The sequence below is a fragment of the Triplophysa rosa genome, linkage group LG1, assembly GCF_024868665.1.
Source record: "Triplophysa rosa linkage group LG1, Trosa_1v2, whole genome shotgun sequence".
Lineage (NCBI taxonomy): Eukaryota > Metazoa > Chordata > Actinopteri > Cypriniformes > Nemacheilidae > Triplophysa > Triplophysa rosa.
Window position 1 is genome coordinate 9,522,807 of NC_079890.1, and position 25,480 is coordinate 9,548,286.

The 25,480-nt window shown below is 42.6% G+C and overlaps 1 protein-coding gene across 1 annotated transcript in view; it reads left to right on the top strand.

The window, feature by feature from the left end:
- LOC130561664 (calpain-5-like) overlaps positions 1 to 23,779 on the top strand; it is a 34,970-nt gene extending 11,191 nt beyond the window's left edge. The window contains exons 4-14 of the mRNA XM_057346136.1: positions 411 to 542; positions 753 to 964; positions 1,506 to 1,698; positions 2,197 to 2,390; positions 16,200 to 16,277; positions 16,373 to 16,847; positions 17,183 to 17,305; positions 17,537 to 17,733; positions 17,833 to 17,951; positions 22,164 to 22,300; positions 23,151 to 23,779. Coding sequence (XP_057202119.1) covers positions 411 to 542; positions 753 to 964; positions 1,506 to 1,698; positions 2,197 to 2,390; positions 16,200 to 16,277; positions 16,373 to 16,847; positions 17,183 to 17,305; positions 17,537 to 17,733; positions 17,833 to 17,951; positions 22,164 to 22,300; positions 23,151 to 23,315 — 2,025 coding nt within the window. The 3' untranslated portion in view covers positions 23,316 to 23,779. The remainder of the gene's footprint in view (positions 1 to 410; positions 543 to 752; positions 965 to 1,505; positions 1,699 to 2,196; positions 2,391 to 16,199; positions 16,278 to 16,372; positions 16,848 to 17,182; positions 17,306 to 17,536; positions 17,734 to 17,832; positions 17,952 to 22,163; positions 22,301 to 23,150) is intronic.
- Positions 23,780 to 25,480: the final 1,701 nt, after the last annotated feature.

Consider the following 25,480-nt stretch of genomic DNA (forward strand, 5'->3'; position numbering starts at 1 on the left):
TAATTTAAACATTTTAATGGGAGGAGTGAAAGCTGTGAATAATTCATCAGGTACAAACTGAGATGATGTTAGTAGCATCAGGTTGGCCTACGAGCGCATTCTTATTTATATTTCTCTTGTCAGTAAATAAAAAAAAAGTCAGTTCAAGCCTATGCATGTTTATGCCTCTTCTGTTTATAAGTATAATCTGATACTGATGATGCTAAATGTGAAATTATACAAGTCAGAAAGGTTTGCTTCTGTATATTAAAAGCTAATGCACATGTCTAAATATCTACAACAGTAAATGGCATGGTAATGGTAGGGTGATGAACCAATTGCAGTTTGTTCAGTATACCCACTTGTGTCAGCAAAATGAAATAAAATGTTTTTTAAATTAAACAAAAACAAAATGATGATGATGCACCTAGGAATTATGTAAGGACCCACGACTATTTGTGGATGGAATCAGCACAAGAGATCTGCATCAGGGCAGCCTGGGCAACTGCTGGATGGTAGCTGCCACATCCTGTCTGGCATCAGAACCATCACTCTGGAAGAAGGTCAGAATAGTTGGTCCAAAAGAATATACCTATCCAGATCTGACAGTAATACATATACAATAGCATACATTTTTCCATTTATGAGATGCTTTTATACTTATATATGCTTTTTTAACTTACAAATAAGAAAACCAAAAATTAAGTTTTGCCAATTTATCAGGATTTCACTTTAGTTTACATTCTTCACATTCCCAACTGTATTGGTTTCAGGTAATTCCTGACCATGCTGAACAGGAGTGGAACCCAAAACGTCCCGACCTGTACACTGGAATTTTTCACTTTTGTTTCTGGCGACTGGGACAGTGGACAGATGTTGTAGTGGATGATCGTTTACCTGTCAGTGATGATGGAACACTGCTTTTCTGTCGTTCTGCAACCCCACGGGAATTTTGGAGTGCTTTGCTGGAGAAAGCCTATGCCAAGTGAGACACCTGTCACACACGGACAGAATCCAAACACGCACACACACGCACGCACACACACACACACACACACACACACACACACACACACACACACACACACACACACACACACACACACATACATGTTGGTATTGGTGGTTTACAGGGACATTCCATAAACCTAATACATTTTATAGTGCACAAACTGTATATTCTATCCCATAACCCTAAGACTCATTAAAAAGTTTCTGCACTTTTACATTTTCACTAAAACATTTTTTAGTATGTTTATTTTACGTTTTGAATTACAAGTACATCTGCATGTCCTCATAATGTAGGGGGCGTGGCCAAACACATGAATACACACAGCATTGTAAGGACTGTCCTTATAATGTAGGTCAAACCAGTGTACACAAACATTTTATTACTCTTGGATGTTTTCAATGCTAGATTTAATTTAAAAATAATAATAATAAATAAATAAAATGTATTTTATTTCTCTCTCTCTCTCTCTCTCTCTCTCTCTCTCTCTCTCTCTCTTTCTGGATGTATGTATCAGACTCAATGGATGCTATGAAGCTCTAGAGGGAGGAAATACTGCTGAAGCTCTGGTTGATTTTACTGGTGGTGTTTCTGAATCACTCAGTCTGGACCAAGAGAAACTGATGCAGCATACTGGCCAGAGGAGGCTGATGTTCCAAACACTAGCCTATGCCCACAGCCATAAAGCACTTATTACCTGCTCCATTCGGGTCAGAAGACATAGAAGAAAACAATGCTATAGTCTAAACACTCTTCAAATACACAAACTAAATACACATGACAATATATAATACGTGATGGCTACCAGAGAATGAGCCCTCAAGTCTAAATGCTGCTTACACAGAAACAATTTTTTAAAAAGTGCACGTCATTGTTTATGCACACAATGGCAAATTTAACGAAAATATCTGTGGGCACTCTTTCAATATCAAAAGGCAATTTGCTTTCTGTGAAAGTAGTCACAGTATTTTGCAGATGAACACATTTGCACATCAGTTCTTACAAATACTCAGGCATTTGTGTGCACACCCAATGTTCGGCAAGCAAGAAGTGCAAGGTCTACAAATCTCTTATATTTGATGTTTGATCTGTCTTGACATAAAGTTTGTTATTACTGTATATACTAACTTAACTTAAGTTACTTTATAAAGATCATGTTGAATTTATAGCTCCATATTGCAAAAGTTCCGTTTTTTTTTGGTCTGCAGCCAGCAGAAGGCGAGCAAGTAGAATCAGTTCTGGATTGTGGACTGATAAAGGGCCATGCATATGGTGTGACAGCAGTCAGGAAACTCCGCATGTCAGAGAATCTACAAGTTATGTGTGGTACACCCCATATATTTTTGGTGCGGATGAGAAACCCATGGGGCACAACTGACTGGACAGGAGCTTGGAGCATAGGGTGAGTTTTTCTCTAACCCATCTCTCTCAGAAATTAAATAATTTTGAATGGTTAAATTAAATTGAAATAAATTTTAGCCTCACCTGAAGCATGTCTTTATGATAATACATTTTTTTGACCCTGTCAGAAATTAGTGTATTAAAAATCAATCCATTGAGACAGATAATTTGGGTTTCTGTATCCAAATTTAATAGGCCAGTAATGCAAATTAAAGGGATACTTCTCCCAAAAATGAAAATCTGTCATCATTTACTCACCTTCGAGTTGTTCCAAATCTGTATACATTTCTTTGTTCTGATCAACACAGAGAAAGATATTTGGAAGAAGTCTTATAACCAGACAGATTTTGCCCCCCATTGACTACCATAGTAGGAAAAAATACAATGGTTGTCAAAAGTGCCCCAGAACGGTTTGCTGTCCTAAATTCTTCAAAATGTCTTCTTTTGTGTTCAACAGAACAAAAAAATCAAATATTTTTTCCTACTATGGTAGTCAATGTGGGGCAAAATCTGTCCGGTTATAAGCATTCTTCCAAATATCTTTCTCTGTGTTCATCAGAACATGTATGTCATTTTGTCAGTTACTAACAGATGAAAGACACATACATCCATCTTTAAAATGCAGATGTATGTCACATTTATTACTCCTATAGTGTACTTCAAAGAGTAAACATGCACTTTAGACAAGATAATATTGAACACAATCAGTGCTCGTGTTTTCGTTTGTAACTTGAACCGACTAATGTCTCCAAAAGTGTGTGCTGTGTGTGTTTTCAAAGTTTCTGTGTGTTTGTAATGTTAAGCAGATGTCTAATGGTGCTGCTTGGTGCTCAACCTATGAGGCCTATAGCCTTTGTTAAGATCAGAGAATTGATATTTTATATAAGAAAACTCAGTAATATATTTAGAAACCTTAAATGTTTTCTTTTATATAAGAAAACTCAATCATATATTTAGAAAAACCACCATACTCTCTGGATGGGTTAAATGCAGAAGTCACATTTCGGGTATGGGTCACCATACCTGACAAATAGGTCACTTTCACTTCACTTCAATTTCTGGAATAAACCTCTGTCGTGAAGCAGTCACTCTCACTGCACTTTAATGTTAATGCAGTATGAGTTTTACGGCACAGTTTTAACAATAAACATTTAACCCATGTCAAAAGTTGACCTGTTGACCTGTTAAAATTCAATCCAATGAAGTTGCATGTGCCGTTTATAAGGCGCGTGGCAATGCTGGGGTTTCGAATTCGAGTCTCCCCTTGGGCAGTGTTTTAAGAATCAATTTAAAGTACTAATCTTATATGAGGCTGGATCTAAACTGGATGTGTATGTCTATGTGTAATGAAGGTGTAAATTACAGTCAGGGGCGTAGCCAGAACTTTTTTTAGAGGTGGCCAGGTAAGACCCAGTGGTTTTATTAGGGTGACAAAAAATCCTTACAGACAGAAATTCTTTAACTTCTACTGTAATTTACACCAATTCTTCATTACACATAGTTTGCTGGTCAAAAACATACACAAAGAACGTAAAGTAAACAATTTATTTGCAATGCTTTCATGTGCTAACATTATTTTTAAATAATTTGCTAGCTATCATTTGCAGTAAGTTAGCATTTTTTATAGAAAATAAACTTTGCAGTACCCCAACTTAAACTTTCGCGAAAATATAATTAATGAATGAAATCCAGTTAAACAAGACTGATTTTACTGACCTGGAGCCGGCTGCACCAGCTGTGCATAAGTTACAACTTAGCCTACTGTAGTTTTGACTTAAACGGGCATTAAGTTACAACTTACGCACTACAAAATATTTTTGAGTTGCACCATTCAACTTAGTTGAAGCATAATCTCACGTATAAACTAAATATTTACGGAAGCCTCCTAATGGAATAAGCTCTTGTTTCACTCGACATTCTTCAATAATTTACACACATGATAATGCTGACATTTACAGTAACTTACCTTTTAAAATAGAGAACATTATGTGATGACATTTAATTTTTGACTGCTCTAACACAAACTGTCCTAGCGCGCCTCCATGTGTGTATATCTGCCTGTGTTGTGCACGTCAAAATGAAATAATCTTCTATTTATTTAATTGGCGGTTGGCAGTAAAATGAAATCACCCATATTGCATGTCATTTATTATTGCATTAAGTAGGCTGTATTGTTTTAAAAAGCATTTGTTTATTAATCTACTTTTACACAAAGGGGTAAAAACGGTACCGTTTTTACCGTTATTATGTTAGGTAAAATAAGTTTAAATCAAGAATGTTTTGAAATTCACAACATTTCAACACAACTTCTTCTCACGAATTTAAAGGCTGCTATTGGACTGTTGAAGGTAAATGTCATATTATGAGACTATGCATTACTTTACGGAGAGCTTACGAACTAGCTACTTTCTGCCTTAAGACCAAATGGTGCAACCGAATAACATACAGATTTAGTTACAAACTAGCTAGTAGTAGGTACTAAGCCTCTAGTGTGGACTTTACGTTCACGTTTAAGAAAGAACTTACGAATGGCTGGTGCAACCCTACCCTGATCCTTCTGCTCGCGATGCGATGAACTTCCATGGTACACAGACAGTACACTGTCACGAAGCGAAGAGGTTAGCAGCTGTTCAGCTAATAGCGCTCAGACTGTTTGCGTCAGTGCATCAGCGTATGACATCATATTAACGAGAGAGTAATGTTCTCGCGTTACTTTCAGTGCATTCACAAAATGATCTGCACAGCACTCTGTAAACTCCGACACGCATGTCAAAACTGCTTCGCACAACAGAGGTGTTCAGGCCACCCATGGCCACCATGTAGCTACGCCCCTGATTCCAGTAGAAGTTAAAGACTTTCTGTCTGTAAGGATTTTTTGGTCACCCTAATAAAATCACTGGGTCTTACCTGGCCACCTCTAAAAAAATGTTCTGACTACGCCCCTGTGTCTGAGCTCTGAACAGTTCCAGAGTTTAGCAGCCAAACGCGAAAACACTCTACTTCTTTTAGTGGAGAACTTCGCTAACCTGGGAACTACCAGAATACAAAGTCTTGTGATCTTACTCACATGCACGACAACCACCCAGTAGTGCGTTACAGTAACCCATTCTTCATAAACACATGAACTTTGTTCTGCATCAGAAACGGATAGTATGTTCCACAGTTTGGCAATGTGGAAGAAGGTTTTGGTAACATGAGATTGATTATCAAAAGACAAGTTGTAATCTAACAATATAACAATATAATATAGTCTTTGCCTGAATTGAATTAGGTAACAGTAAATTCATCCAATTGCAAATTGTATTGTAAGAGCTTCTGTTTTATGATAAAGTAGTTATGTTATGAGTTATGAAGTAAGACTATAGACAGTTTCCAGTGGTGTAAAGTATTGGAGTAAATGTACTTAGTTACTTTACTTAAGTATCTTTTTGGCTACTTTGTAGTTGAACTGAGTATTAAAGATATTAGCAACTTTTACTCTCTACTTAACTACATTTTTGAACAAGTATATGTACTCTTTGCTCCACTACATTTGTAATGACTAATGCAATTACACATTACATTTTGCATGGCACCTATCTTATAATTAATATTACCATTTACAGGGCAATGAAGGTACTACATTCTTGTGGATTTTGCCATAACTTACAAAAACTTGTCAACATGGCTTCTTCATATGAATATGAGTGCAGTATCGGGTAGATGTCAATCGCTGGCGGTTTTTACACGGTTAGCCCTTACCCGCTAGTTCTACAGTAATATATTGGGCAACACTGTTGCCAGCTAGTTACTGTAGGTCACACATCTACAAAAGCTCTTATTTTTAAAACTAACTCTTCCTAAATGTGCTCTAAACGTGTTTTCTCGAAATTAGACCATATGGTGGGACTATTGCCATGAAGTGATGTAAACCAGTAAAAAGAATGTATAGTATTTCAATTTTCAAAAGTGCTCTCACACTATATAGACAAAATATTAACCTATAGAATGAGTCCGACACAGAGAAATGAACAATCCACATATGAATCTCAATAATGGTGACAATCGAACAGCTTCATGCTGCAATGCATGCTGGGTACATAGTACAAAACTCATTCATGATTGTTTGTCACCATTGATGAGGTTTGTATGTCAAGTGTCTAACTGTGTCTCAATTGCAAAGAAAGATTTTCTGACAGAGATCTTTCCATTATAACATGTAATCACTTTACCAAACAAATCTTAATAAATCTTAAATGCTATATTATTATTATTTAATGATTGAATTCTTTCAGATGTATCTTCAGTTACTAAGCAAACATAAAGTTGCGGTTCCTGTAAAGTCCCTTTCAGTGTTATTGTATAAGTGTACATTTTAAAGCTACAAGAAAGTCAAAGAGTCCAACCAAAGCAAACACTGATCGCCATAATGGTGACTTAAAATATAATTGAATCACTATGAACTAGAGTTAAATCTCAATAAGATCTTACACAGATGACAGAAATAAAGTGAAAGTGGTGTCTGTAATATGTGAAGATGTTATTGATGTTTGTGTTTAATTCTCCTCGGGTGAAATCTTGACAGATTTATTGTGTTCATCTGTTATTTAGACTTGTTCATCTAAGACTGTGTGACTTAAGTGCGTTAATAGATTCTTTAATAATGTATCTTCAAACAGCCATTGCAGTAGTTTACTGTAAAACACCTACAGTAACTAGCTGGCAACAGTGTTGCCAATATATTACTGTAGAAATGGCAGGTAAGGGCTAACAGTGTATGTGAAATGAGGACATGACTGCAGCTGGCGATGAGGCCCAAACCAGCATGTCCAGTGCAAAAAGGCTTTGACTTTAATTCTACTTAACATTATTTTATTTATCCGTTATATTGAAGAGACCTTTTTGAAGGAGTTTGGTTTACTTATGAGCAATTGAGCTTAAATGAGACTTAGGGTGTTTGTAATAGATGTAGGTTATGGTGTCTACCATGATTTGTTGCAATTTTGAGGTGTTCAGTCTTACTATGATTTAAGAAAATAAATGCGATTGCTCTCCTCACAAATCAACTGTTTCTAGTTTTTCACTGACGTGTCTCTTAAGTGTTGAGGACTAGTGCTTCTTTGAGCCTACATTCAGTTGAGTAAAATACTCAAGTACTGTTAAATTCAGATAAAAAATCTAAGACTTTTACTGAAGTCGTTTTGGAATTGGTGACTTGTAACTTGTAACGGAGTAATTTTCACTGCAAGGTATCTGTACTTTTACTTAAGTATGGTTTTCAGGTACTCTTTACACCTCTGACAGTTTCATCGGATGTGCGCTTCTGGTTTGTGTTTGGCCATTGTCTAATAATATTCATATTGTATTTAATTTATGTTAATATTAATTTGTATTATTATTTTACTGTATTGTTAATAATTGTGTTAAATAAACAACTTGTTGTCAGAGCCGATAGAGTCGTTGGAGGTGGAGGAACCCTCGTCGTCGCCTCTTGCCTCTGAGCCCCAGACTCCACCTCGGCCCATCGACCCCGTGGCATCCCCTCAGCCGCATGCTCCCACGTCTCCATCATCGCCCACTGGCTCGGCCGGGCTCCTTCCTCCCTCCGGATCCGCCTGGGTCGTCGGCGTGCCGTATTCACCTCAGGACCCTGCTCCTCCTGCTGCAACTCATCGCTCCGTCCCGTCGGCTCTGTTGGCCTTCTCCCTCCCATCGGCTACTCCTTGGTCATTAGTTGCTCCGGTCTCGCCGCGGACTCCCAGGTCTCCATCTCTGCCTCAGTCAAGTGTGACTTCGGTTCCGCTTGGGCCCGCTGGATCCTCGGCGTCACCCTGTTCCATTGGCTCTCGGCCTCCTCCTCGGTCTCCTCCACTTTGGCCACATGGACTACCTTGCCCTAGTGCCTGCCCCTTGTCCACCTCCTGAGCCCCCTCCTTTTGTTACTGCGCGAGTACGCGCCTGGAGAGAGGGGGGAGTACTGTAACACTCTCCGCCTGCACGTTCACTATCGGACTCCAATTCCCACAATCCTTTGCACCCACACCTGTCATTGTTGATTTCATCTGCACCTGTTTTCTATAGGACTCTATATATAGACACTATTTAAGTTTCGCCTTTGTTTCTGTTCATGGTCGGTTCTACTGTTTATTTGATGGTATCTCATGTTACCCTTTTGTTAGCTGGAAGTTATGATTTTCTCGTGTTTTCTGAATTTAAGATGGATTTAAATTGTACCTGTGGATTATCTACCCGAAAGAAGATTAAAGCTTGTGTTATTGGAAATTTGTGTGTACGTCGTCAATCCTCGTCTGAAGATACCATGACACTCGTGGGCAGGGCTCCGACACGTGGTGCGGTTGCGCATCGGGCGACCCGGTTTCGATTCCCGTCTCGGTCCTTTCCACCCCCTTCGCTTTCTCTCCCACCTCGCTTCCTGTCCTCTCTATCACTAAGCTGTACAAATAAAGGCGAAATGGCAAAAATAAAATAATTTTGCTGTATGCGCATTTTATTAAATAAACAATTAGTTGAATGGGTCCTGTATTTGATCGCATTTAAACAAACCGTACGGTAATGTATACCGGAAGTGAAGTTGGGGGTCACAAAAGTGCACATGCGCAGTAACATTTGTTTATGTTGTTAAGATGAAATCGTCTATAACTTAAGTGGATCCTAGAAAAGCATTTGATTTGCTGCGTTCCATGGTAAACTGTAATCTGCATTCAGTATAGTGTGTGAGTTGTGGACAGAATATAAAAACAGTGAAAAACCAAATAAAATATAATCCATTATGTTATGAAAGTCTTGTGTGCAGAACGTATTTGTTACGGATGTAACCTCGGTTCCCTGATGGAGGGAACGAGACGTTGTGTCGAACCGACAGAATGGGGTTTGTCTTGAGAACCTATCATCTTCTGAGTATTTAGAAAAGGCCAATGAAAATTGGCGAATGAAATTTGCATGCCGGGCTCCTCCCGGATGTCCGGGTATAAGAGGGAAGCCGGCGTGCTCATTCATTCACCTTCGGTCTGAGGAGCCTAAAGCATCCTCCCCCGACCGACCGCTGGGGTGGGCGGCCAGAGTTGTGGCATGAGGGACACAACGTCTCGTTCCCTCCATCAGGGAACCGAGGTTACATCCATAACCAAGACGTTCCCTTTCTGTCGGTCTCTCGACGTTGTGTCGAACAGACAGAATGGGGTTCCTATGTAAGACACCACAGCACTGAGCCGCGTCACAATCTCTGCGGAGCGACGTTGACTGGCCTGGGGGAGTCAGACGAAGACGCTAACGTGAAATTATGACCATCCAGTGGAGAGGAAGGGGGACCCAGAGCTTTACACAAAGTTGGGAAGCCCCTGTCACCGGCCGTCACGGGCGGAGGCCTAGTTCTCTAAATGGCGAGATGCCGCCCGGCACCGTACGTGCCACTGGGTAAGCATTATTCCCCCCGGGGGAAAAACGCTGCAGAGGCCACTACCTACCGTAGGGAGGAATTAGTGGAGACACCACATGGTCTCACCATCAGGGGAGAACTCATGGGAAGAATGTGCGGACTGCAGGAGTTAACCGCAAGGTGGGAGTACACCTGGGGAAGTCATGGGTTGCCAAGGTGGGAACCATTCATGAGGATACATCAGACGGAACAGCCCACGGAGGGGGGTTACCACGTCTGGAGCACTAGGTCCGGTTAGAGCCATCTGGGAGATAACTCAACTGTTCCCCGGCCTAAGGGGGCAGGGCTGCTCTGCCCAGCCTGTCCCCTGGAAGGGTGCTTAGTGATGGATGGAATGCCTGTTCTTTACCCGAGGGGAAAGAAGTGAGGCGGGATCGCCACTACTCCCCCCGGAGGGGGAAGGGCTTCCGTAGGTGTACGCCCTAACGGTTGCCGGTCCTACCTGTTGCCGTGCAGGACGTGGGCTGAGACCGGAGGTTGTAGAACCTCGCGAAGGTATTGGGCGTAGCCCAACCCGCAGCTCTGCAGATGTCTGCCAGAGAGGCGCCCTGAGCCAGTGCCCACGAGGAGGCGACACCCCGAGTGGAATGTGCCTTAACTCCTAAGGGGCAGGGGCGATCTTGCGACCGGTATGCCAAGGATATGGCATCCACGATCCAGTGCGCCAGCCTCTGTTTGGAGACAGCTCTCCCCTTCTGCTGACCTCCAAAACAGACAAAGAGCTGCTCAGAGCTTTTGAAGCTCTGCGTGCGGTCCAAGTAGAGGCGCTGTGCGTGTACTGGACACAACACGGATGGGGTTGGGTCTTCCTCCCCGGTGGGGAGCGCCTGCAATTTCACCACTTGGTCCCGGAAGGGAGTGGTGGGAACCTTGGGCACGTAGCCGGGCCGTGGTCTCAGGATAACGTGAGAGTCTCCAGGCCCGAATTCTAGGCAACCCGAGGACACAGAGAATGCTTGTAGGTCCCCTACCCTCTTGAAGGAGGCGAGCGCTACCAGGAGGGCCGTCTTTATCGACAGGCGAGAAAGATCAGCCTCTCCTAGGGGCTCGAAGGGGGGCCTCTGGAGGCCCTCCAGGACCACTTCGAGGTCCCAAGAGGGTACGGGGCGCGGGCGAGACGGATTCAACCGTCTTGCGCCCCTCAGGAACCTGGTGACCAGGTTGTGCTGTCCTAGAGACTTACCAGCAACTGGATCGTGGTGTGCGGCTATAGCGGCAACATACACTTTCAGTGTGGAAGGGGAGAGGTTCTTCTCAAGTCTCTCCTGGAGAAAGGACAGTACGTACCTGATCGAGCATCTCTGTGGGTCTTCACCCCCACCCCACGTGGGGGTGGAGTCGCCACTCTCCGCGAGGTGACCACTGACGAGAGAGCAAGTCTGCTGTCTGGTTCAGGTCGCCCGGGATGTGTATGGCTCACAGGGAGCTGATCACCTGCTGACTCCACAGGAGGAGGCGTCGGGCGAGTCGTGTTAGCTGCCGTGAACGAACGCCACCCTGGTGGTTGATATACGCCACGGCAGCTGTGCTGTCCGACCGGACCAGCACATGCCTGCCCTGCACAAAAGGTTGGAACCTCTTCAGTGCAAGTAGCACAGCCCACAACTCTAGGCAGTTGACATGCCAACGCAGGCGGGGGCCCGTCCATCGCCCCGACACTGCGTGCCCGTTGCACACAGCACCCCAGCCCTGAAGGGAGGCATCCGTCGTTACCACGATGTGTCTTGATACCTGCCCTAGGGGGACCCCTCCCGTAGGAAGGCCATAGACGGCCAAGGGGTCAGGGTGCGCCGGCAGAAGGGCGTGATGACTATACGCCTGCTGCCGGTGTGCCACGCTCTCCAAGGAACTCGACTCTGTAGCCAGTGTTGGAGCGGTTGCATGTGCACCAACCCGAGGGGGACTACCCCCGCCGAGGATGCCATGTGCCCCAGGAGCCTCTGAAATTGTTTCAGGGAGACCGCTGGCTGCCGGAAGTGCTTCAGGCAGTGTAACACTGACCGGGCGCGCTCTGTAGTCAGTCGCGCTGTCATGGAGACAGAGTCGAGTTCCATACCGAGAAAGGAGATGCTCTGCGCGGGGGAGAGCTTGCTCTCCCAGTTGACCTGTAGCCCCAACCGATCTAGGTGCCGGAGCACCAGGTCCCTGTGTGTACTCAACAAATCTCGCGAGTGAGCCGAGATGAGCCAGTCGTCGAGATAGTTTAGTACCCGCACACCTCCTTCCCTGAAAGGAAGGAGGGCGGCCTCCACGACCTTCGTAAAGACCCGTGGAGACAGGGACAGACCGAAGGGGAGGACCCTGTACTGATATGCCCGTCCCTCGAACGTGAACTGCAGGAACGGCCGGTGTCGAGGGAGGATCGAGACATGAAAGTACGCGTCCTTCAGGTCGATTGCCATGAACCAGTCCTGACGCCTGACGGACATCAGGATACGCTTCTGCGTGACCATACTGAAAGGCAGCTTGTGTAGGTGCCTGTTCAGAACACGCAGATCCAAGATAGGGTGCAACCCCCCGCCTTTCTTGGGGACAATGAAGTACGGGCTGTAAAACCCGCTGGACATCTCGGCTGGTGGGACGGGCTCGATCGCTCCCTTCACCAGAAGGGAGGCGACCTCCGCCCGAAGTATGGGGGCATCCCTGCCTCTGACTGAGGAAAAAAGGACGCCCCGGAATCTGGGCGGACGTGTAGCGAACTGAATCGCGTAGCCGAGACGGATCGTCTTCCTCAAACCAAGCTCCCAGAAACCGAGACAGGGGGACTAGAGGTTTGATCTGCTTCATCGCCCCTGCGGAGGGTGGTTCGATGGCTAGCAGTACGGATTCCTTGCTGGGGGAGGACCCCCGGGGAGGAGATCGGCTCTGCTGTTTTTCCTGCCTGGTGACTGTCCAGCTCAATGCACTGTCTGTCTGAGAGTGCTGAAGGCTGGTGTTTATACTCGACATTGCGCTTCGCTGTGACGCAACGTCGAGTTGCCGTCCACCGGAACGGCTGTGAAAACCCAGGGAGAGAGGAAACTCTTTTTGTGAGGAAGTGGGCGCTGACCCCCCAGGGGGGACCAGCTGATGGTAGGATGGGGCAGGAACCGTCCCTATCCGACCCAGCGATGGAGTGGCTGGAATCGGGCCCGATGGTAATCTCAATCTCCCTGGGGTCTCTCCGTCAGGGCCGCTTCTGCGACGGCTGCTGACGGGGAGGTGGTTTCCTCTTTGACGTCCTTTTCCGGGAGGCAGCCTGAGAAGGGGGCACTGGAGCCGGAACCGGAGTCGAAGAGGGCCGGGGCTGCTGGGAAGCAGACGCCGCTCGGGATCTCGAAGGCCTGACGGCGGCCGAGTCACGGCGGGGCAGGATGTGTTTAATGGCCTCCGTCTGCTTCTTCACCGTCGAGAACTGCTGAGAGAACTGCTGAGAGAAACAGCCCTCCCTGCGAGATGGGGGCGTCAAGAAAGCGAACCTTCTCGGCATCCCGCATCTGCGCAAGGTTGAGCCAGAGGTGCCTCTCTTGGACCACCATTGTGGACATCGCCCGACCCAGGGCCCGTGCTGTCACCTTAGTCGCCCGTAGAGCGAGATCGGTGGCAGTACGGAGTTCCTGCATCACCGCTGGGTCGGTCTTACCCTCGTGGAGCTCCTTCAAAGCCTTGGCCTGGTGGACCTGCAGGATGGCCATGGCGTGGAGGGAGGAGGCGGCCTGACCCGCAGCCGTGTAAGCCTTCGACACCAGCGATGCCGAAAATGTGCACGTCTTGGATGGGAGTCTAGGCCGAGCTCTCCAGCTGCACCGCGACAGCACGCTCCACCTGGGGAATCTCGACATAGCCCCTGGCCGCCCCACCATCGAGGGAAGTAAGGGCGACTGAGCTTTTCTGATTGGAACGGGCTGTGAGGGGTGCGTTCCAAGTCTTACTCAGCTCCTCATGCACTTCCGGGAAGAACGGGACCGGAGCTGGGCGCAGCTTGGAGCCGCGCTCAGACCCCAGGTACCACGTATCCAGCCGCGAGCGCTGGGGTAGAGGCGGTGCTGTGCACTGCAGCCCAATGCTCGCGGCGGCCCAGAAAAGCATGGTTGACATCTCAACGTCTGCTTCTTCCTGGGCTCGACCCCCCGGGGGAGGGAGCTCCGAGGAATCGTCGTGGTCGGATGCCAAAAGATCGCCCTCCGATGCTGTGATCGACATCTCATCTTCGTCACGCACTTCCGAGTACGTGGTGGAGGAACAAGACGGAGTAGGACCGTCTTTTGAGGAACGGTCAGATGAGCGAGGCGGGGCGTGAACGGTCCGTGAGCCTGTGGCTGGCGGTCTAACGTTCACGGTGATCCCCATATCACCCCCGGTGCTAACCGAAGCGGGCGGCAGGGCCGTAGTCACTGCCGTCACGGATCGGGTAGCAGACGAGGTGGTGGCTTTATCCAAAAAGAATACAGCCACCCGTGACCGAAACGTCTGGATCGCCATCCGCCCGCAGTGCGGGCAGGACGTATCCACGAAGGCTGCCTCAGCGTGCCGGAGACCCAAACACCTGAGACAGACATCGTGTCCGTCCCCTTCCTCAATGAGCGCGTCGCACCCAAGAGAACAGCGGGACATGCCACGCTCGAGAAATTTGCTCTTTTAGAAAAAGAATTGCTCAGACACTTCCGGAACTGCCGAGATGCCCAGGGGAAAGTCGCTGCAGGAAGGGACCGTCCACTGCACCACGTCGTAGACTCCAGCAGAATAGGATCAACGAAGATCTGAAGATCGCTCATCAGATGCTAAGGCTCTGAAGAACAAAAGGTGAATGAATGAGCACGCCGGCATCCCTCTTATACTCGGACATCCGGGGAGGAGCCCAGCATGCAAATTTCATTCGCCAGTTTTCATTGGCCTTTTCTAAATACTCAGAAGATGATAGGTTCTCAAGACAAACCCCATTCTGTCGGTTCGACACAACGTCGAGAGACCGACAGAAAGGGAAGTGAATATACCTGGCTGCATTCACAAGAGGACGCCCCTAACTAGATGTAGAAGATGAAGACCAGAGGTCTTCAACCATTCTCCAAAATTTAGCACCAATCCTGCTCCAAACACACCTGAACCAGCTAATTGTTACGATGAAGACAATGAGATGAGAGCTGGATCCAAATGCAGTTGAAAATCTTTATTTAACCAAAAACAGGACACCCGAAACACCTTAAAGCACACAGACAAAGGACAAAAGAAACACATAGTATGTAAAGCAGACACACTAGCTCACCTCTTGTCTGCTCCACTTCCTTGTGTTTTTTGGATTGTACTCCACACATTACAGCCACCTTGTTGCAATTTTCTCCGTATAGAATCTTGCCATTGATCTTCGTTTGGGCCATTATTCTTATCTCTTTGTCACTATATACTAATGTCCTGATGTGTCCTAAAACTTGGCGGCTACTACCCAGAACAAAATGTACAATGACTTTGGGTCCATCTCAGTTCTTATTTGTGCATCTTTGTTTTCTTCCTCACTTCCTTTCATTGTGTCTTAGATCCACACCCTCTTTAAAAATGTATTACTTTTCACTGGCATTTGATACTGTTTGAGGCTTGTGGACTGACATTATTATTGTATTGAATTAGATTTGTAATCTTTTTTCTTCATTTATTGAATTATCTTTTTTAGTCTGTTCCATTTCCCTCTGTACAGCACTTTGGTCAGCCTGCATGCTGTTTTTAAATGTGCTTTATATAGAAATTAAACTTGAAACTTGATGCGAGGGAAGGTGCAAAAAAGAGACGAGAGGATGGAGGAATCAAAGCAATTGGTCGAATATTGCTACGTAAAGTTCATTCTCATATCATCAAATATAAGTAAATATTAAATTAATTTTAAAAATATTAAAGCGTTAAAAATTAAATTAAACATATTCTTGAGTTAGTTCATAGTTCATAGCCCAGTACATTAAAACTACAAATGAAGGGAATAAATAATGACAAAGAAGATATTATAAAACATATTTTCGAAAAAAAAAACATTTACGAAACACACTCTGTAGAGCAGTTTATACGTTTAGGGCTATAGATACCATGTAAGGGGACCCACGGTGTATAGATAGAAATAGCAGTTGCACTTTATTTTACAGTATGTGTACCTACAGTGTACTCACAGTGTACTTACCTAAGAAAGTATGGGTAGTATAAGGTAACTACATGGTATAAGTTAAGGTTTAGGGGTAGGTTCTGGGTTAGTACCTAGTTATTACCCAGTTATTATATTTACTGTAATAAGTACACATTTCAGTCAATAGATCCGCCTTAATATCCCACATTGCACTTTTATTTTATGGTATGGCTGCATGAAATTTGTCAAATAAAATATAGCAAATAACACATTTCTGCTGGTGACTCTTACAGATCTCCTCAGTGGCAGCATCTCGGGCGCAAGGACAGAGAGAAGATTGGGCTTATTGTCAGAGATGTGGGAGAGTTTTGGTAATTTTTGTTCAAATCTGTCAATGAGATTAAAATTGCGAAAATAGTAAAGATGAACTTTTTAACTTTGTGTCTATGTTTTACAATTTTCTCAGGATGGAGTTTGAAGACTTCTGCCGTTACTTCACAGATATGGTGGTGTGCAAATTGCCGGAAAAATCCCTTTTCTGGCACAAGACCTACTGGAGGGAGGTTCGATGCCTGGGGGCCTGGACATACATACTTGGAGTTCCACCTACACCTTCTTCTGCCCATATGCCCATCAAGACCCAGAAGCCTTCTACAGGACTCCAGTGGTCCAAACAAATGCCAACTGAAAGAAGAGATCAAAATGAGCAGAAATTAAGTCAAAAATTGAAGGAGGGACAAACTCGGGGAGAAAAAAAGAGAAAAAGGGAAAATCAAGTAGTGAAGGAAAGGTCATTGAGAGGAGGACATAGACCATTAAAAGAGAAGTGTGTGGAAAAGCCGGAGGGAGTAGGGGAGAGAAGATTGGAGAGACAAATGGACAAAAGAAGTCGATGTGGAGGGTGTATCAATCACAGAGACACGTTCCTATACAACCCCCAGGTAAATCACTGCAACAAAAAAGTCTAGTAAATATTTTTTAGTAAAGACTATTTCTTTTGAGTTCTAAAGGTTAAAATACAAAACTGTGCATATGGTATACAGTGAGGTTCATGTTTAAATTAGTACAAAAGTCCCATTGCAAAAGCTATAAAGCTAATACTGACTTATATTAATTATGCAATTTTGTTTTCTTTTGTTTAGATTTTTTGTTGGTTTCCTGGACTGTTTTATAATTAATTTAATACAGATTTAATAATATAATGTGGTTAAGATATAATATAGAAAATTTATTTTTGTTGTGTCTTACATGTATCTCTCTCTCCTTGTTTCCATAGTTCATGTTTGAAATTGGTGGAGATGGAGATGAGGTGTTAATATGTCTGCAGCAAGAGGACAGGAGGATGAAAAGGAAGGAAGGAAGAGGGGAGAACTTACCAATTGGTTTTGAGGTTCTAAGGGTGAGTGATTGAGGAAATGGTGGACAGGCAACCAGTGCAGAAAAAACAAATCATCTCGAGTTTTGCTTGAATTAGGAAAAGCTGACTTGATCTTTTTTTAACATTCAGTTCGAAATATGCTCGTCTTTTATGCAACATTTCAGTTTTGCTTAGAAGCTGAAAAGAAGCAAAAAATCTTTAGACTTTTCTGAATTTGACTTCAAATTCTAAATAGACTGGTCACTTTCTAAGGTGGAGGTGAATCGTGTGTGGCGGGTACAGTGTTTATGTGAGCAGGCCGCTAGCTCAGTGTATATGGACTCTCGAAGTGTCACACTGCGTGTGACCCTTGGCCCTGGTCGATATGTTATCATCCCCACTACGTTCCAGCCTGGAGACACTGGACAGTTCCTACTCCGTTTTTTCTCACGCTCACATGTGTGCCTCAGGTAAAAATATATAAATATTTCATTCGCCCATTGCAATGTCTGGTGCAATCACGCATCTGTTTTGATTTTCCTTTTTCGTTGTTTGTCCTCTTTCTACAGAGAGTTAAAGAAAGAACCACCTGCTCCTTCATTGTGGCATTGTTGTGTTCCAGAGCCAAGTGCTGTAACTACAGTCCATCTTCTAAGAGCCTCTGGCTTCAGCAAGCCCAAACAAACAGGTTAAAAGTCCATTTCCCTCAGCCAATCAAAAAGAGTCAGCATTGTCTGTAACTAAACTAATTATTGAGTTATTATTAGGAGTCTGATGAAGATAATAATTTTATGTATTCCCACTCTTGCTTTTTGTAGCAGTTTAGCTGTTATTAAAATAGTGATGAGCTTAGCTCACCAAATATGATTCTCCACCAGATCTTTCAACATCACATCCATGAAATTAGTTATTTAAAACATCAATTTCAGTCAGGGAATTAGTTTAGCTCAAAGGAAAATACGTATAATAATTGTCATTACCTATACATATTTTACACACTGTAAAAAAATTCCCTGTTAAATTACAGTAAACAACTGGCAGCTATATTTTCCAGCACATAGCTGTAATTTTACAGCATTACCTACTGTAATCTGCAACAACAGTTTATTACTGTAAAAGACATTATAATTTGCACAATATAATACTGTTATTTTAGTGTTCCTGCTGTGATTTCCATTAATTGTTTATTGCCAGAGGTGGGACCAAGTCATTGTTTTCAAGTCCCAAGTCAAGAGAGGCGAGTCCAAGTCAGGTTGCAAGTCCTGAATGTTAATGGAACTGAATCAATATCACTTTTGTGGCCACAAAAATCACCATTATTGTGATCAGTGTTTGCTTTAGTTGGGCTCCTGATCCTCGGCTTCAGTAAAGTTACTTATTCAGTGGTGTAATAGTGTTTCAGAAAGAACGCTTGTGCACTAAGACAGAAATGCTAAAAAACAAGTTACATGACATTTAAACATATGACATTTAAAATAAAAAATATATATTTTTAATAAAAACGCCCCTCTCGTTTCATGTATTGCTTCCCTGCCATGTCTAATGTTTCCCACCTGACCTGTGTCATTATCCCTCATTTGTCTTACCCTATTTAATGCCCTCTTGTTTCATTGTCCTGTGCTCTTGCGTTTCATGTGTTGTTATACCTCGTGTCATGCTCGTGTTCCCCTTGTCCTGCCAAGAAACTTTTCTGTGTTTGCCTTGCCGTGTTATTAGTTAGTCTGGTTCCTGTCATTTTAGTGTAAGTCTAGTTTTCTTGTTTTCTTGCGTTTTTGCCCTGTGTGGGAAATCTTTGTTTTGTATTATTCTGCCTTAGTTGAGTTTTCCCCATCGAGGGTGTTTTTGTTATCAGTTCTAATAAAGTATTTTGTGTTAACCCCTTCACGCCTTCCTGCACTTGGGTTCTTCCACACCATCCGTGGCAACTGACACACTTAGACATCAACACTCATCACACAAACCTCAACAATGGTGACCATTATCAAAGTAATTCAGATAAACAGATCAACTGCAATGCATGCTGGGAGTCATGAATGAGTTTTGTACTATGATGTTACCCAGCATGCATTGCAGCATGAATTTTTCTTTTGTTGATTGTCACCATTGTTGAGATTCATACACTGATTCTTCATGTGTTTGTGTGTCTGAGTAGTTAAGCTGTTTTAACAGTTTGTGATTATATTTGTTCATTCCTAAATAAATTCACAGTGTTTTATAAGCTCATACTCGAGTAGCAGAGAACTGACATTGACAGTGAACAAGAGAAGACAAACTTTAAAATGAGTTCATCATTAAACAGAAGTGAGCCTCTGTCTAAGCTTGCTTTGACCCAATGATTGTATTTTAAAGGTACAGTGCGGGATGTTTTGTATGATCTATTAACAGAAATGCAATATAACATTCAGATGTGTATAAAAACCTTACGTAATGAAAAGTTATGTTTTTATTACCTTAGAATAAACCAGTTGTATCTACATAGCGAGCGGGCCTATCTACATCGAAATTTGTTATGTTGCGCAGCCATGTTTTGTACAGTAAGCTCTAACAGACAAACAGCTCTACAGAGCGCGTTTCGTATGTTGGTCTTCGTGTGTGTTTTTAGACGCAGCTTGCGTCATCACTGAGTTGAAGACGCACAAAGTAGTAAGTAGTAGTACGGAGAGGAGGAGGAGTAGTCGTCGTCTAGCTGAAGCAATTGATTGTTCTGTCTTAGAAGTTTTGATAAAATGGAGGACCATGCGTATTGTGCACAAGCGCCGACAGAGCGTGAATCTCCGTCGTCAAAGAAGCGCAAACGTGATGCTGCCAGACGAATTAGAGACAAACGGCGGCAGAAATCCAGGATAAACATCAGTGTATCTATTACCAGATGGAAGGCACTGTTGAAAGACAAATGTTTTCAAGGCGATGCCGAAGTTGCCTGTTTTCTGCTAGACTGGTAAGATAATTCAACATTTTCAATGTTTCCACTTTTTCAATGTTTACCAAACAACTGTTTTGTTGAAACGGTAACGTTAGCATTTTATACCAATGGCCATATAACCTCCGAATGATGTTTTTCCGTCCCTGCGGTACGTACTCCGGTTGTTCCTGACTTTACAAAGGGGGAGACAAACGTCTACTAACTTACACCTAACTGCCTATGTCGCTGTCAGATCAAACGCTTTGAACAGCGTTGCTATTTATGATTAGCTAACTTTAGTTACTTCACTACTCTCAGCGTGTACTAGATAGCACGCAAGAAATATATCTAATTATAGAATTGTAACAGTAACTTTCGCAATAGAATACATGTTAAATGATTAATTACGTTAATATATTGCCTTACCTGCTTGTATCACTGCTATCCGCTGTCTCAGTAGACGACATCTTTTTTTACTGTTGTGGCCACCATCGTAATTCGAAAGGGAGGGGTGGGCAAATGACTAATACAAAGCTAGTGGCTGCTGATTTTCAAGAACTGTGCCTTTAATACAGCTACAACAGCCAAAGAAAACTGATTTAACATTAAAATAAAAGAGTCAAAAGCCCAACTTAAGCAAACACTGATCACAATAATGGTGATTTTTGTGGGCACAAAAGTGATATTGATTCAGTTCCATTAACATTCAGGACTTGCAACCTGACTTGGACTCGCCTCTCTTGACTTGGGACTTGATTGGGACTTGAAAACAATGACTTGGTCCCACCTCTGGTAATAAACAATTAATGGAAATCACAGCACGAACACTAAAATAACAGTATTATATTGTGCAAATTATAATGTCTTTTACAGTAATAAACTGTTGTTGCCGATTACAGTAGGTATGCTGTAAAATTACAGATATGTGCTGGCAAATATAGCTGCCAGTTGTTTACTGTAATTTAACAGGTAATTTTTTTACAGTGCAGTTTCTGATTAGTATTCGTCCAGCAAATGCACTTTAACACTATCTCATTACCATAAGTAACGTTACTTTACCAAACAGAATTTAGAGCAAAGGTAGCATAGATCGAAACACAGTTTAAGTGACCGAATCCTATGAGAAAAAGCCAAGGAACCATCATGAGGGAATACATGGTTATTTATTGAACTAACTCTACAAACAATTAGGCCTAGACATATACGGACAAAACACATAATACAGAGAGAGGGAGAGAGAGAGAGAGAGAGAGAGAGAGAGGGCATGGCCGCGAGGCAGGTAAAACATTTCTGAACACCAATAAAATCATCTTTAACAAAGAGTCACGAATTTAACACAGCTATTCTATATATAGAATCGGATACTTGCGAGCTCTGTGCTGGACCAATATTCGTATGCGCCTGGATAGAAATCTTGAATGGTTTAATACTATAATAACTATAATAGCTCGGAAATTAATGGTGACATGCCAATACAGTAACTTCACATCTCTGATAAACAAATCTGATTAAAAAAGAGCCTGTGCCTCTAACTATAATTTTTTTAATGCATTTGGCAGGCACTTTTATCCAAAGCGACTGACAGCACACTCAGCTCATACATGTCTTTTATTAGTATGTGCAGATCGAACCTGTCATGATCCTGCCTCACCTTGTCATGCTTTTAGTCTTGTTTCCTAATCTAGCTTCCCGCCTGTAATTATCCCTCCCACCTGCCTAATGTAATTATCCCTTGTTTTATCCCCTATTTTGTGCCCTTGTGTTTTACTGTCCTGTGCTGTTTCGTTCAGCTTTCTCCTGGTTTTGCACCTGGTTTTGGGAAGTCTTTGTTTTCAAGTTCATCTATGTTCAGTTCTCGTTTTACCCCATCTTGGGTCTTTAGTTTTTTGTTTAAATAAAGTTTGAGTTTTTGTACCTGCCGCCTGCACTTGGGTTTTCCTTCTTGGCTCCCCTATTTCATGACAGAACCCATGACCTTTGCATTTCACTCTATAACAGCTCCTGGTGTGTATGCTATAATCCGGTGTGAAGTGGACTCTGTCAGGACCCGAATTTTCCAAAAAGATGGAAGCCCCGAAATGAACACCAAAGCCATCTTTTACAGAAGGAATCCCAAATCCCAAATCTCCATTGAGGTTAGATGCACTTGTTTTCAGAAGGTTGTCTGGCTTTTATAAAGGTTTTTATATAGATAAATTTGAAAACTTTCATATGTGGGATGTGAACCGAATGCCGAGTAAAGCTCTGAAGTCTAGGAGTTGGAGGTGTGTCCTCTTTCATACCTGCATGTATTAGAATGGAAATAAAATATTGAGGTTTTATGAAATTAAATTATCGGTCTGTTTATTAAAGGTGTCATGAACTGGGCTTGTTTATTGTTTTATACTGTTGTATGAGGTCTACTTATGACGTTCGCGTGGTTTTTACATTCAAAAACAATAAGTAATAGGCTATTTTCTACCCGGGTTTTGAGGCCTTTTTTTTAATGGGCATGCCGCATTTAAGACTTGGAAGTAAATGCCCACTGCTATGATTGGATAGCAGTTTGCGTAGTAAACTTAGTTGGAGCCTTCTCTGAATTTGGTTAGAAATGTAACATTAGGTTACACATTCGCCCTATTCGCACGGGATTAGTATTATCTGGGGACCTCGTGTGATTTAGAAATGACCTCCCACCATCTGTATTTCATGTGGCGCATTCGCACGGGATAAATGAAGCCTGTGATTTTACTTATTTCCCGGATGTGATGGCAAGGCTTTGCATATAGTTTGTATAGCTTATAGTTGTATTGTGTTTAATGATATCCGTACCTGTCAGCATTTGAGACCCGTGATCGCGAACCGGACAGAAGATCACCACGATTGCGGGGCAGTCAATTTATAGGCAGTCAATTTAACCACACTGTATATGAATAATGTTTACTGTGTGTGTGTGTGTGTGCGTGCGTGCGTGCGTGCGTGTGTGTGCGTGTCATTCATGAGTAGCTATGGAAAAAAGGTTTGCTGTTGGACTCATTTCTGGGAGCAGCCCAACTTCAGACAAGAGGTGATGAGCGAGGACGGAACAGAGTGATTGACTTGCAGGGTGGCCAGTCACGAGGATGTGTTTTTGTAGAGACCTCCTCAAGCCAGTGCCTCACTGACCTCTGACTGACAGGTGTGCTCAAGGTAAAGACAGGTAGTAATGATGTTGGATTGAGCAAGAAAAAACAATCAATCTGCCATCTCTATCATAATTTATTGCCACATTACCATGGCCAGTGGAATTTATTCCCATGACGTGATGGACATCCCCTTGGATGCTCTGCTCAAGGACACAACACAATGTTTATGTGCAGCATCTTTCAATAGAATTTATGGAGGAATCTTCATGTTGCCTGCCTGGAGAACACTGTACCACCCTAGAAGACCACAGACATAATTTCAAGCGATTTGTTATGCTGTAGGTTTAGTTCTTTGATTTACTTTGAAGACATCTTGTTACAGAGTAATTATGGTCATAATGTTTAAAAACATGTCATAATACCATGTCTGAAGGGCAAAAGAAATATTAACAATGCCTTAATTTAAAGTACTGTATTTTACATTTCATTATGTAATTGACAGAAAAGTTATACAACTCCTCACAGAATGTTATTGTTCCAGTTCTGGTCAAATGTTATATTACATTTCATATAGAATAGGATTCTTCTAATATCTCTTGAAATTGTTTTTAAATCAAGCTGTGATCCTGCCAAAGTTTCTTAGAGTTTTGTACTTATAGTGATTCTTTTTCCTAGAAAAAACAAAAATAACTGTTTTATCTTTGTTGTACAATAAAGTAAATGCCATCACCTTGCAAAAGATTTTCGATTGAGAGCCGACCCCGAAATAAGGGATTTTGATAAAATGGCCTTATTTGATTTCTTCAAACATCTTGTATTTCATCTCAAAACATGCTCTTCTAAGTCCTAGTTTAGACTAGACTTTGATCACTTGAACAAAAAGAATCTACATTCCATAATATTAAATCTCTTGACAACTAATTTTGACACCTGTCATAATAAAATAAAGTCTTTGGGGGATAAAAACCAGCCCATTAAATTAATTTATTACATGGCTCTTTGGAATGCTTGATTCTGATTGGCCAGTCGGGACATTTGAAGGTTCGTTATTCCCAGATAACAACCTCTCAAAACTAATAACACACGTAACCCGGATGCAGAAAATCATTTTGACAGGGTTTTTTGACAAATTAAATATAAATATGTATTTTAATAACATATGACATTATATTTACAAATGATAAAAATGATAATTGCCTGTTCGTGACATTTGAATGTCGTTTCTTACCTTAAAACCGAAAGTAAATGGCTTTTCCTCGTGGAAAGTCTGCATTCGGTTAAAATGAGCTAATAAAATATTTCAAATTCACATTTCATGTCCAGTTTTTTCTCATGTGGCAAGTAGCCGTGTAATAACACCCTTTACCCTAGTAGCATGTTGCCTTTAAGTCAAACCAGTTCACACAAAATCACAGCATCACAAATATGGCATACATACAGTAAGTAAGGTATAATGTACAAGCAACTGTTTTGACTTGAAAGGAAACATGCTACTAGGGTAAAGGGTGTTGAAAGCTTTTATAACATGAAACACAAACCCTGCAAAAGTAATTTCAGGTAGTCGCCGTCTGCGTGTGTCAAGTACATCAACTCAACTCAACTTTATTTATATAGCACTTTTTACAATTTCCATTGTTACAAAGCAGCTGTACATAAGACATATTGACTATAAGCAAACCAATTAAAGTTGTACCTGCAAAAACAAGAAAAAGGTGAAAACAAAGAAGACAGACATACCCACATACAAAACACTCCACACACACAATATGCACACGTACTAACACACAGACACACACACACACGGACGCGCACACACACACACGTACACAGACAAGTACGCGCGCACACAAAGACACTCACGCGCATACACACACACACACACACACACACACACGCACGCACAGTGAGAGCAAACATTTAAGATAAAGGAGAGAGAAGCACAGGTAAAATATAACAGACTATAAATTTCTATATGCAATATTAATTAAGTAAAACTTTAAAATTCTAAAGCAGCCCCCCGGCCAGGCAGATGCAAAACAGTATGCAAACGGTGGCGAGGAACCCAAAACACTAATCGAGAAAAAAAAACTCAGGAGAACCCAGGCCCAACCAGGGGATTCCAGTTCCCCTCTGGCAAAAGCTGCTGCCTCTGCACAAAAAGGCTAAATAAAATAAATAAACTTACTAATAAGGTAAATTATAGTTTAAGAT